Source organism: Sipha flava, unplaced genomic scaffold (genome assembly GCF_003268045.1).
Source record: "Sipha flava isolate LNK unplaced genomic scaffold, YSA_version1 227_pilon_pilon, whole genome shotgun sequence".
NCBI lineage: Eukaryota > Metazoa > Arthropoda > Insecta > Hemiptera > Aphididae > Sipha > Sipha flava.
In genome coordinates this window covers 702,002-716,642 of record NW_020272863.1, presented here as the reverse complement: position 1 = coordinate 716,642, position 14,641 = coordinate 702,002, and the positions used below count along the sequence as shown (strand labels likewise).

The 14,641-nt window shown below is 25.6% G+C and overlaps 2 protein-coding genes across 2 annotated transcripts; both read right to left on the bottom strand.

Annotated features, from left to right (window-relative positions):
• Positions 1-688: 688 nt before the first annotated feature.
• LOC112683480 lies at positions 689-7,069 on the bottom strand (the record flags this gene model as incomplete). Its single annotated transcript, XM_025554533.1, has 5 exons — positions 6,489-7,069; positions 5,686-5,841; positions 4,725-4,889; positions 2,573-2,964; positions 689-835 (listed from the first exon to the last, which is right to left on the bottom strand). Coding segments are annotated over exons 1-5 (1,161 nt in total), but the record flags the coding sequence as incomplete, so codon positions are not given.
• A 3,400-nt stretch (positions 7,070-10,469) lies between these two features.
• LOC112683492 lies at positions 10,470-14,155 on the bottom strand. Its single transcript, XM_025554542.1, has 3 exons — positions 14,011-14,155; positions 10,684-10,886; positions 10,470-10,626 (listed from the first exon to the last, which is right to left on the bottom strand). Exons 1-3 carry the CDS (start codon positions 14,092-14,094, stop codon positions 10,470-10,472), a joined length of 444 nt encoding a protein of 147 aa, XP_025410327.1. The 5' UTR covers positions 14,095-14,155.
• Between the last annotated feature and the right edge of the window lie 486 nt (positions 14,156-14,641).

The window sequence follows — 14,641 nt, the reverse complement described above, 5'->3', positions numbered from 1 at the left end:
ATTTTTAATAATTTTCATAAATTTTACAATTTTTCATAAATTTTAAGTTTTTTCATTTTTTTTTTAAATTTTTCAATTTTTCATAAATTTATCAATTTTTAATAATTTTCATAAATTTTACAATTTTTTATAAATTTTATGTTTTGTCATTTTTTTCATAATTTTGCAATTTTTAATAATTTTCATTATTTTTACAATTTTTCATAAATTTTAAGTTTTGTCATTTTTTTCATAAATTTTTCAATTTTTCATAAATTTATCAATTTTTAATAATTTTCATAATTTTTACAATTTTTCATAAATTTTAAGTTTTGTCATTTTTTTTATAATTTTTCAATTTTTATAAATTTTTCAATTTTTCATTATTTTTCATTATTCGGGGTTGGTAATGATAAAAAAAAAATAATATCAATTTTTATTTTTCTTTATTGGTCATTACAACAATCGTTTCACAAACTGCGGAACTCAGTTAATATAATACAAAAATATAAAATAAATGGTTTGCAATTATTTTTTTTAATACAATTTAATATTAACATTACTTCAATGAAAGCTCTTGAAACATACAACAGGATACAATTATCATTACTTAATAACTCTCTGGACATAAAAAATTTAAAATCTTTAAAAAAAAAATGTATATAATAATTAAATCAGTACATGAAAATGTTTTTCAGTCTATAATATATATTACTTCATTGAAATTTATATCTAAAAATAATACTTGAGATAAGTATTTCGATTTTTGTTGTTTTAAATAATTTTTGTTCTGAGTCTTGAATTTATTGCATATTATCTGGAACCAATTTAATAAAATAGTATTGCTTGATAAATTCTGAAAAAATAAAAAATAAAAATATTTATAACAATGCAGTTTAAATATTTTATTTCTTATGAATAATGTAATTTAAGGGATAATGTATGTTATTAATAAGGAGTACCCTTGGCCCAAATAAATTCAAACAACCAGATAAATTTTTATAAAATTTTTGTACATTTTTTAAGAGGTTTTTTTCTTCAGAATAATGTATAATAATATGCAACTGATTTATCATAAATTGATCAGTCCAATGTTTGGCTGATTCAATAAATTTTTTTAAACATTACCTGTTAATTACCAGTTTTCATATGATTAAATTAGTTTTATAAAATATTATTGAATTAATTAGAAATTTAATTTTGTTTAAAAACGATTAATAATTTCATATTAACTGCATTTTAAAATAACATTTCATAATTCAATTATACTTCATAGAAGTGTAGATTGTTTAAAGCAGAGATTCCCAAACTATTTTTCTTTGTATACCACTTGCTAATTTTTTCTATTTAACATAGAACCCCTGGTATTAAATTTTTGTTATAACTCATCGTTGTGTTTTCAACAGTTTACATTGTTTACACAGAGCTACTCAGTTCAATAGGGTTTGCTGTGAGAAAACAATTTTGATTTAAAAAACCTGTTAAGTTTGTTTTGATAAATCTTTATTTTTTTTAATAGTGACAATACTTATTAATATTTTTAAAAATAAAAATTAGATCTAAAAACATAAAAAAAAAATTATAATTTTAATGGGAAGGGTGAATTTGATGCTTTGATATTCAACTTCCAATGTTTAGCTTCAAATCATTTAAGTTTAACCTTAAATCTTCTTTATCAGTTATTTCCAATCATTTTCTCTTTTTTATTAGAAGATTGGCAACCTTGTTAAAACCTTTTTCTACGAGGTATGATGACGGAAAAGCAATCAAAAACTTCCTTGCGATATTCCATAATGCAAGTTAAGTAATTGGTAGATCTTTTTGAAGCCAAAACTGCTGATATACATTTCTTTATTTCACCTCAAATTCTTCATTAGTACTTATTCCTATCAATTCATCTTGTACTACGACATCTGATTCTTCTATGTCGCCGTATGGATCGATAATTCACTGTAATATTTGCATCGTTAAAATATAAGTTCATGTGAAGGATATTTTAATTTTAAACATAGCCAAAATTTTGTCATTTTCGCAGTTTGTATGAGAGAAATTATAAAATTGAGAAAATACGCGTTATCCAATGGTTTACTCATTTCGTCAATTCTGACATAAAAATATGCAATGATTGACTTTGTTTTTATTAAATTCATATTATCACCTGGTACCTAGTTGCAAGTTAATTTCATCCATTTAAGCAAAAAAATCTGTTAAATAAGCCATATTTTCTTTCTTTAAATCATATTTTCTTTTAATATAGGATCTTAAGCATCTAAAGCTTCTGAAACACTATCAAAAAGTGAAACAAATCTTGTCAAACATAAGCCTTTCGACAGCCACCGTACTTCAGTTTGAAGTAATCAATGTAAGTTCTCATAATTTTCTTTACATAACCGTGCAAGCAAATAACCTGGAATTCAACGAATTACTCCAAATTTTATTTACTGCGTTTATGATAAATTGACCCCCTTCCCAGTTAGGTTAGAATCAACCCAAGGGGGAAATAGACAACTTTGGGAACCTCTGGTCTAAAGAGTAAAATTAAATTATAACTATAGGCTAATAAATATTTATTATATTATACTATTTAGATTACCTCATCTTTTACCATATATTTCTTGACATTGCCTAAGCTGTGCAATTTTGTTTCTGCATATATATCATCATAAATTACATACATGAAAATGTCAACATTGATAAATTTATATGTTCCCAATTTAATGACTGAATCAACCAAATCCAATATATTTGATTCAATCGAACTAAAGAAGTCATCTATTAAATCATGCCTTGGAGAAAGAATTCGACAACTTATAATACAATCAATTTTTTTTTTTCTATTGATTTGTATATTTTTCTGTTTAAAATAACGCATGGATATTTTATGTGCAATAGTCTCCATATGCTGACGGTCATTGTTTTTAACAATGAATTCATGGCATTTTGAACATCGAATCAGTTTTACAGGTTCTGTCTTTTGTTGATTATCTGAAGAAAAAAAATATTGTATATCTCTGTTACCAAATAAACTATTCTATAATATTTTTCATAAAATCAGAGATTTAATAAATAGTAAAAATAATTATGAACTAATTTTATAAGCTAAAATAATTATAATTGTTAGGCTTAGTGACTAAACTCTTAAACGTACACAAATATGCACTAAAAAATTGCTAAATATACTCAAAAACAGCGGTTCTTAACCTTTTGTAGATCACGAACCCTTGATAAAAGATTTTTGGAAATTGCGGACCCCCTAACCAATTTTTTTTTATTTTTACAAAACATCTCATGTTATTAAAACCAAAATTATAATAATGATTTTATATAATAAATTATATTAGTAGGCATAACATAACATATATATTTATAATTATTTTTATTACTTTTAATTTTTAAGTTAATTGAAATTTAATTATTTTAGTTTTTCTAAAAATTTAGTTTTTAATAACTTAATGTGATGATATTGATGTTATACTTAAGACACAAGTTTTTGAACATTGTATGAAGATAAGATCTATAAATTGTACAATCTATTATCTATCTATCTATCTATATATTGTATAATAAAAATATATGAAAAAGAAATTAATAATAATAATGATCCAACAATAGTGTAATAATGCACTCATGTCACGTATTGAAGAATTTTATGTGTTAGGGCTGTCGCAGACCCCTGAAATGAATATCGCGGACCCCAGAGGGCCGCAAACCACAGGTCAAGAATTGCTGCTCTAAAATATGCACCTAAAAATAATGCGCTAGAATATGCCAAAAAGAATTAAGTATAACAAATAAGTGGTTAAATTAAATATTTATTTTATTAGAATTTATAATATAATGAACACAGAACAATAATTAAATATAATATAAACATAACAATAGTAATAAAATAATATCTATTATCAAACATCTCCTATTGGTTTAGGGCCTATTAAACCCCTATAAACAGTAAATACAGGTTTATAGGATTATTTATACCTACACAAAAATTATAAGTGATAATTTGCAGATAGCATATTACTGGTAGTGTATATTTTTTTCAATCGGTTTAAATATGAAGATATTGTTATAACTTATATAGTTATACCATAAATGTATTTATAGTTTTTAATTTTAAAATTAAAAAAATTGTCAAAATCTATCAAATATGCACACTCAAATTTTTGATCTGATATCATGGCACGGAGAAATTTATTTATTTCGCACTCTGCTATTTTTAACAATAATTAACAAAAGTATGCAAATGCTAGAAGTCCCTAAGCCTAATAATATATATAAATAATAATACTAATAATAATAATAATAATATATATAAATATACTTTAAAATCTTCCTTAAAGTTATTGATTTCTATGATAATCATAATTCTTTTTATAGTTGCAACTATATTTACAAAAATAAATTATGTAAGACATAAAAAAAAAAGAAAAAAGAATTGAAATTTCTTATTCAAATTTGTATTAAAATGTATTAAAACTGTTAACAATTTTAACAATTTAAATTTAAAAAAAATTATATTCTAAAATTACTAAAAGAAACCTTGGAAATAATAGCACCCATTCTTACTACTAATTATAGCAGCTGTTATACCTTTTAAAATGTGGTAGGGGGTAGGTGGGTAACTAATATTTAAAAAAACTATAGTTGCTTTATGCTCATTTTTGTAGTTGACAATAGAAATATTGAATTAATAATTATAATAATAAGAAATATCAACATAATAATAATAAATGAACATTACTTACTATTTTCAGTATTTAAAACCCTTTGAATATGTTCATTAATATCACTGGAATTCTTTGCAACACTAATGGTTTTCATTTCTAAATCTCTTTTTTCAGAATTTGAAATGTTAGGATCAGTTGGCTTTAATTTAATTTTTTTAAAAACATGAGGTATTTCTTCTTCACCTGAAAAAATAAACATTTAATTCAAGAATTATATACTTTTTTTAATTCAAAAGACATAATATCAGATATAATAAATAAAACCATATCACTAATTAATAATAATTTAACTTGATATTTTAACATTTTGAACCAGTGAATTATACTAGTGAATTGTGTGAAATATATTAACTTATATTATGTTTGAATAAGGCTGTATATAGACATTTTTTTCCAGAGGGGTCCAAAACATGTATATTATAATTTTATTGAATTTAGATTTTAACTTTTGATATTTGGTTAAAAATATACAGAAAAAGATTTAATCTTCTTTTATTAAAACTAAATCATATTTTCATATGATATGATATAAAATTATAAGCAGTCAATGATTAATTGGAGCTTGAGTAATTTTTGACTAAAAATACTTATGTTGGTATTAAAAATAAAGTATTTTGAACATTCGTAAAATATTGAAGAAATTTTGAGGGGTCCAAACACTCTGAATCTCCTCCAGATACGGTCTTGTATTTGAACACAAGCACTATTAATTTCATTTTTTTAACAAAAATGTTAATTATAATTTATAAGCATAACACTAAAAGAAACACTTAAATATAACTTCAGTAAAATTCCATACAGATTTATGACGTAGGTATAAATTTTGTAATTAACTATTCTGCTTTGTGTTAAACAAAATAATAAAATATATCAACAGTATTATGTACATATATATATTTTTAATTTAATTACCCTCGGCAAAAATGGCCAATAGGAATTAAAATAAACAGAATTATAATATTAAATAAATATTACTAACAATTTTCAGTATTCCAAGTCTTTTGAATATGTTCATTAACATCATTGGAATTGTTTGCATCGCTAATGGTTTTCATTTCTAAATCTCTTTTTTCAAAATTTGAATAGTTAGGATCAATTGGCTTTAAACCTGTTTCCTCAACAGTATTAGATATTCCTACAACCGAATTAATAAATATTTAAATCAAGACATTTAAATTAAGCTAGTTACAACAAATTTTCTTTTCTTTTACTTAAATGGAATAAGAAAGAAAATTAGAGTGTAATTGTTTAAGAAGTAGAAATATAGCATTAAAAATACATATGAATTCGTATTTGTATGTTCACAGCAACTTCTAAGATTTCAAATATGATGAATATCTAATCTCTCTACTACTAACTTTAATTTAGAGTATGTTCATGAATGGTACTCAAGAAAAATTCAAACTAAACTCTTCGTTATATCACTATTAATGCTACCAATATCTACAAACCTTTACATTTATCAATGCCAAACCGGTTTTTCAATGTTCACCATGCAATCAATTTAATCATCCAAGAGAATTTTGGTCAATGAGTTATATAAAATGATAAAAAGCTAACAGGGGAAATAATTATAAAAAGAAAAACATAATCCAAAAAAAAAATGTCCAAATAATGATGACACCGATTTACGGCTTACATAACGTCTGTTCATTAAATGAAACATAATAGTTTTGATGACGTCATAAGTGTCCAGAAAAAAAAAACAAATTTCATTAGGTGGAGATACCACGACAGACATGTACCTGTGCTGAACCGCCATCGGGAAAAAACAATGCTCACCTGCGGTACGCGGCCGTCGTTTTGCATGCACCGCCGAAACGTTGGCCTTATGGTTGTGCCGATGCCACTTGATGACCGTCATCGATAGGCAATTGGGGTCCCCCGGAACAAATATCAATTTACGATGTCGGCTCCAACGCTTAGAGCGCACCGATACCGCAACCACTTGCCCCTTGCACCCGGATTCCGTGCAATGCCACAGCGTGCGCAACGGTTGCGCTTCTTCCGTGCATTTGTACTTGTACAGGTAGCCTTCGTGCGGCAGCAGCCACTTCACCAATTCATCGCTCAAGTCCTCCATCACGCACGGCTAAGGTTGGCTTGCACATACGGTTTACTTGGTTAGAACGGTGCGCTTCTACCCACGATCAGAACGCGGTGAGAAATTAGCGCGAACTGACTGACGAAGGTGACGTCATATCCCCGACGAAAGGAATGCGTAAAAACGTTAAGAACACGGATGTAACGATATTAACTAATGTCGTTTTGAAATAACTGATAACAGATTTGATAACCAAATAATGGTCACAAATTAAATACTTAAAGCCGGGTTCAGGGACGGGTACAGAGGAGCGTCTAAACACAGGAATGCACCTTATGCGTTCTGCGCATGCGCGTAATTTATTCACCACCATCATGTTAGGCTGTTATGTCAAATCACTATAACACAATAATAATATAATAATATGAGTTTTGAATTAAATTTTCAAAATTAGAACATACTACTTACGTATTTTACACTTTTTTTTTTTGCTTCGACCATTTCAGTAAATAAATTATTATACATACCAAATATATTTGAAAAAAAAAAATCAAAACAGCAATAACTATCTAACAGACTTGGGTAAAATACTTTTTTAAGTATTTAAAATAAATACTCGAATATTTACAAAAAATAGTATTCCAAATATTTATTCAAATACATTATACAAATTGTATTCCAAATACATTATTTAGAATAATTTAAAAGTATTCCGAATAATTTTAAAATATTTCTAGTTTTCATACTATAAAAATAATAAATGTCCACTCAACAGAAATATTTGAAATTGCAGACTAAATATATGTTATTGTATTGTATTTTTATATTACATAACTGTTATAGTTTATGGTTTACAACAATAATAAATACCTGATATTAGCTTACACAAGATACAACGGAGAAGTAGGTAATAAAATCACTTAATAAGAGATGATTTAACGGTATTCGAAATACAGTATTCAGAATACTCGTTATAAGTATTCAAAATACTTTATTGAATACTTTCAAAAAAAGTGGTATTTAAAAAGGTATTCGAAATAAGGTCAGTTGGGGTAACTGCGACGCGAAATTGAAAACTTATATAATTGATAACTTATTTCGCATTTTATTTTTAATAAAAGAATATTATCATGATTTCATTTTATTAAGAATGTTGTAAGGATTATAAATTTGAGGTTAAAATTTAATTTTCAACAGTTTTCGAATTTTTTTAAAATATTTGTTTCAAACATTTTTAAATGTCGCACTTACCCCGTCTCCTGGGGTAAGTGCGAATCTGTGTCTGAAAAATAGTAAAAATGCTTTAATTTTATCATGGGGGAAGTGCGTAAAACTGCATTTAATTACCTACAATTCAGTGTTTTTAGAGGAGAAAAATTCTGAACAGTTAAAAAATGACAGAACATTTAATTTTTTTTAAATGTATGTGTTAATTATATCATTAATTATATATTATATAATAACCTTAATTATGATCAAATTAATTATTCAGACTTCATGTATAGTGTTATACTATTTAACTTCATATTTATTAATCAACATAACAATAACACAATATAAATAGGTAAGTAATAAGTATAGAACAAAATAAAAAACTTATGAGTTACTTTTTCAAGTTATATACATTCATAATAATTATAGGTAACCACCAGATAATTTTTCAGACTTTATGTTACTTAATACTAATTAACTTTAAATCAATCAACATAACAATAAAACAACATAATAATTAAGTACTTATTAAAATTGAAAATATTTTGTAAGTAATCAGTAAGCCTTTTTAGCTAGTAACAATTTTTCTTTTGAATATGCGTCACCCTTTTTGGTTTTTCTCACATAAAATCTCACCATTTTACCTTAAAAAATATTCAAAACATAAATTAAATTTTATAGTGAACATTTAAATAATACATGGGTAAGTGCGACATAACATGTCTCACTTACTCGCAGACGATTGTCGCACTTTCCCCGTCATACATTTTACAAGGGGAAAGTGCGTAAGCACCATTTCTACATTCTTTCATAAACTGAATTTATAATCTGTAATATCTGGATTCGCACTTACTCCGATTACGTACTTACTACCCAAGTCTGCTATCTAATATGTTGAGATGGCTTTTAATAATGTTTATTTATATCTACATTTACCCAATTACCTATTTGAACATTTTGTCGTGGACCAGCTGGTGACACGACGCACAAGTATAATAAAAAAAAAGAACAAACACCAACGCTGATTGTAAGGTGGTAATGGCCGGTAGGCCATTAAAGAATATTAAAGAATAATACGAGCACGAATAACACGAGTACGAAAAACACGAGTACGATCGTTGGCAAAAACGCGACAAAAAAAAAAAAGAGAAAAGTATAAGGCGTCACTTTCAAAGATAAATATGTTAGGTTTAAATGATAATTTAATAGGTAAGGATAGAATTATTAATGTAGGTAAGTGTTTAAATAAAACGTCTTAAACCATTAGAACACAATGTTCACTTTTATTTTTGTTGGTATATAAATAAAAAAAATTGTTTCATTCAAATTAGTTGTGTTCAACATCAAAGGAGTAAGACTGTGTTAACTGTATTAAAATTTTAAAATTAATTAAACATATTTTAGAAAAAAGTCATACAATAAAACGACGTACATCTACTAGAATCAGAAGAGTTCCGTTACGTTTTTGTAATATTTGGAATTTTTTTTTTTAGTGTGTTTAATCAAACATGTCTTCACTAGTTCCAGTTCCAATAGTTGCTAAATCAAAATTTGAAATTTATAATAAAAAGTATGTTTCAGTTGGATATTTAATTGGAAAAGAAATTTCAATTGCTGTATTATTAGAATCAAACTGACATTTTTTAACTCTGAATTTTACAAATTGGAATGATTTAATGCACGAGTCTAATTTTAATTTGATTTTAAAAAATGTACAAGCACGGCACAAGTCTTTAGTTCAATTAAATGACAATTTATGTTATTCAATAAATGCAAAATACTCTTCAATCACATTAAAATTGAATAATAATATTTTAGCATTAAATATTATTGATCTTTGTTGTTTAAAACAAATTCAAATTTGTATAGAATCAAATATTATAGAAAAACAGAAAAAAATTAATTACTATCAAAATTGTTATAATTTGTTCTATTCAACATTAAAAGAATCCATATCAAATCTTCCAGCTAGCTGTCAATCAAATGCTTTTACATATCAATTTATACAAAATTATGGTTATGACTCAGATTTAGAATGTATGTCTTTAATAAGCGAAATTCAACAGTTTCAGTATGTACCATTGTCAAATCTAATATTGTACGATCTATATCAATAGAACAATAATTAAAATATTAAAATAAGTATTCGATGTATGAAATTTTATTTAAATTATGTTATTATCTGTTATAAACATTACTGATTTGTATTATATATATTGTATAATTTACTGCATGTTATCAACCCATAATTGTATATTATTATAATTTAAAATTTAATAAAGTAGTCAACATCAAAAAAGATGGTTATATATTTATTTATTATTACATGATAAATTATTTACTTTTATAGCATTTATTTATCATTTTTTTAAGTTCTCAATCGAGATTTTTTTTTTTTCATCAGTATAATATTAAAAAATATCACTTTTTTAAAAAAAATTTAAACGTAATATTCAAGTATAAACTTATATTTTTATTATTTCAATATATAATTTTTCAATTCAAATTCAACTTAAATTTTTATTGGTCATTTTCTTTTTCGGGTCAGCCATAAACCAATCCAAAATTAGTTCGATTGTTGTTTGCAGTTGGTTGTTAATATTTATGTCGTTGCTTTTCTGGTCTGACAGAGTCCTTTTGATTATACATTCAGCTTGTTTCCACCTAAAAAATTGAAAATGGTTAATACACAATTATTTAAGATTTCATATTTAATATCACCTTTCCTGAGACGGAACATTAGCAATTTTATCAGCCTTGAAATGCTCAACCACCCAATAGTCTTGACCAGCTGGTGATGGACATTTTAAAGTGTAATTTTTTTCTGCTTCTCTTATTACGATACTGTCACTTAATTCCGTTGGTAAATTATTATATTTTTTAGATTTTTCAATAGCATTAAGTTTTTCTTTATATGATACAACCTAAATATAAAAATAAAAATATGAATTAGTTCAACAATTAATTTTTGTTACAAATTTTTAAAAAAAAAAATACATTTCCGGATTTCATTTTTTTAGTTTTTCTTTTTAAATTTTTTTTAATTTTTTGCTTATTCATTTCGTCATCCATTTTTATACTTGAATTGGTCTATAATAAATATAAAAGAAAACATTTTTTTTTTTTATATTCATATACATTAAATTCAGATTCATGTAAATTTTTATTGAAAGTAGACATGTAGTTTGATAAAAAATAGAAATTGTGCAACGGCAATTAATTCTTTATTAGCTGAAAATCTTTCTTTAAAACTCATGTTTAATTGATCAATTATTTGTTGAAATGTTTGAACTCTAAATTTAACAATTGGTTGTGTAAATGATTCATTTTTAGTATTCTCATCAAACTGTTTCCTTTTCTTTTTTACTCGTCGGCTTTCTTGAAATTTATCTTCTATAAATACATTTTTTGGTATTTCTAAGTTGGATAGATTGTCATTCATATCAACAGCAAACTGTTTTGCTTCTATAATATTTTTAAATGCAATTTGTTTATTATCTTTCGTGGTATTCTCCACCATTCTCCAAACTGAAATAAAATCCAATTGTTTTGTCAGTAAATAATCAGAAGTGGGTCTTACATATTTGAAAATTTCTAAAAATATATGAGCGGTAAGTATATTTTTAAATTCACACATATTTTTTAATAAAGAATTGGCTTCAGATGTAGTATAATAGTCAAATGAATAATCTTTTGAAATATAAAATAACACACTTATAACTGTAGGAAATAAACAATTTTCCCCTTTAAATATACACTCTAATGCCTTGTGCCTTGACCATCATCTTGTATTGGTTTCAGCCACTTTATGTAATTTTCTTAGTTTATCTGTTCCAATATTGCTATTTTTAGTATTTTTTTCTTTTCAAAATATTCATTATTTTATAAGAACTGCTAAAAAATGTTGCCAAACGGTTTAAAAGTCTAAAAAAGGTTTTTGAATCAATATTTTTGAATATATCAACTATACATAAATTTAAAATATGACTATATAAACACTTTTCTCATTTTGAGATTTTATATATGTCTGTAAACTCGAAAATTCACCACTCATATTATTTGCTCCATCAAATAACTCACCGGTGACATTACTAAATATAAGTCCATGTTCTGTAAAACAATCTTTAAGTAATTCATATAACTCTTTACCTTTAGAACTTTTCACTTGGACTATTACAAAAAGTCGTTCTTTTATATCACCATTAAAAATATAACGAACACAAATTGAAGCTTGATCCATTGCATCAATATCTTGAGTACTATCCATTTGAATACTAAATTTTTGTTCGTCTATTTCGTTTTTAATTTTATTTCTCATTGACCTCATTATTCCCAATATTACTTTATCAACAGTTAATTTAGATAATAATGTAACCAATGAGCCCCTTCCTTTTGAATGCATTTTATTTCCATTTTCTAAATTTTGTTTTCTAATCTTACTGTTTTTAATAGCTCATCGCAAAGGTTCATGCAATACTTCATCTGTTTTGGCTGTAAATTGGATGATCTCTAAAAAATTACACTTATTCAGTGTGATATCATCAAAATTGGATAATGTTTCATTGGAAGCAGATCTTCTATATGATAAGTTTTGACGACCAAGAAACTTTATGATTTCAAAAATTACTTTGACTTTGAGTACATGAACATTGTTTTCCACTTTTTTTTTTTTTTTTATTGCCATCATGTTTTTATAAACAAGATACTCCATGGATATTTCTTTTGAAGCAAGGAAATATCCTTCAACTGCATTCATACGTAGAGTAGATTTTTCATGTCGTTCAATAGCCGAGTACATAAATTTTAAATTTGTACAACCATCACTATTTGAATAATTACTTAATCCAGAACCAAATGCTATACAAATTGGACAACACATTGCCTTAAAATTATTATCCTCCACTAAAATAGATAACCAACTTCTATGTATCCTTTTTCCGGAGACAGTTCTATATTAAATTTTATTAAAATCAAAATTTGTTTTTTGTCTGGGTAGGTTGGATTGGATGTTTTTTTTATAAAATCTAATTTCTGAGTCACATTTGCATTACTATTTAATTTGAAATTAGAATATGAATTAAAATGTTCAAAACATTCTTGATTGACATCATTTTTTACTTCCAGGTGTAATGGAAATAAAATAAAATAATTTAAATTAATAGTTATTACCTACTTAATAGTTAAAACGTAGTGTTTTTTTCGAATATGATTAAATACATTTTTAACATCTATTATAGTGGTTCTCAATCTTTTGTAGATCACGGACCCCTGATGAAAGATTTTTAGAAATTGCGGACTCCCTTACCAATTTATTTTTTTGAATACGTTTTTTTTTTCACAAAATGTTCATGTTTTTTCATGTTTTTACACAAAATTATAATAGTTATTTTATATAATAAATAATATTAGTAGACATAATAAAACATACATATTTATAATTATTTTTATTACATTTAATTTTTCAGTTAATTTAAATTTAATTATTTTAGTTTTAATTTTTTTTTTTTAGTATTCTTAAAATTTAATTTTTATTAACTTAATGTAATGATTGATGTTATACTTAAGATACAATTTTTTGAATATCGAATGAAGATAAGATCTATTTATTTTATAATAAAAAATATATGAAAAAGAAATTAATAACAATAATAACCAAACAATATTATAATAATGCACTCATGTCACGTATCGAAGTATTTTATGTGTTAGGGCTGTCGCAGACCCCCGAAATGAGTATCGCGAACCCCTAGAGGGCCGCGGACCACAGGTTAAGAACCGCTGATCTATTAAGTTATAGCACAGTGGCCGCGACTACACTTTTGAATGTAAATGTTCCGCGTTCGAACCCAAATTCATCAGTATTATTTTTTGTACATTTTTAGTTTTATTGATAATTTCTATTCCAAGCTAATTGTTTGCGCTAATTTTCGTTTACACCATCGTTTTCAGCGTTAAAAAACACTAAGTTGGCAAAAGAAAATATCCAAAATTTTGGGTGCCCGGTAAAGTACAATTATACCGTACTATGTATTATTCATTATTACTTACCTTTACTGGCGTTGTAGTTGTAGTAAGAAGATTCAACTGACAACTTTTGGTCTTTAAAATACAATTTTTTTTGTTTTGGATCATTTCCAATCATTTTGAGTTCTGCTGCACGTTTTACTTTAATATTTTCGGCACCACTTTTCACTTTTTTAACATTATTCATTTTTTAATATTAATATATTTATATAATAAATAATTATTTACATTAGGCAGAGCAAAAAAGTCAAAAATTAAAAGAGTTCACAGTTCAAACTTGAAAAATTGTACAAACATACAAGAACGAACAAATGAGTAATGACATAATAAGGCTACACACCACAACACGCTCGTCAGTTAAACGCACGTATTTATAATTACACTGTATTTAGATAAACTGATTTTCAAATTTCCAATACTATTAAAATAAAGACCATTGCAAAAGAGGTTGTTTTGACTCTGTATGGACTTGTGATTAAGTTTGGGTTCGGTCTTTTCTATTGGCTTGAACTTATCCTTGAACGAGTGGCTTCTTATATCGGATTGGAGTACAACATAGTTTTCTAGATGGCTTCTTCTTATCTTCTACAACTACGTCACTGGGAACTCCAAAGCCACACTCAGGTGTTACGAAAAAGTTGAAAATAAAATTAGA

Excerpts from the sequence above, each read along its gene's own strand:
- LOC112683492 (XM_025554542.1), bottom strand. The coding sequence starts at position 14,094 with ATGATCCAAAACAAAAAAAATTGTATTTTAAAGACCAAAAGTTGTCAG. Across the intron at positions 10,887-14,010 it reads CAACTACAACGCCAGTAAAG|GTTGTATCATATAAAGAAAA; the intron begins GTAAGTAATAAT and ends TTTTATATTTAG. Across the intron at positions 10,627-10,683 it reads AATGTTCCGTCTCAGGAAAG|GTGGAAACAAGCTGAATGTA; the intron begins GTGATATTAAAT and ends TCAATTTTTTAG.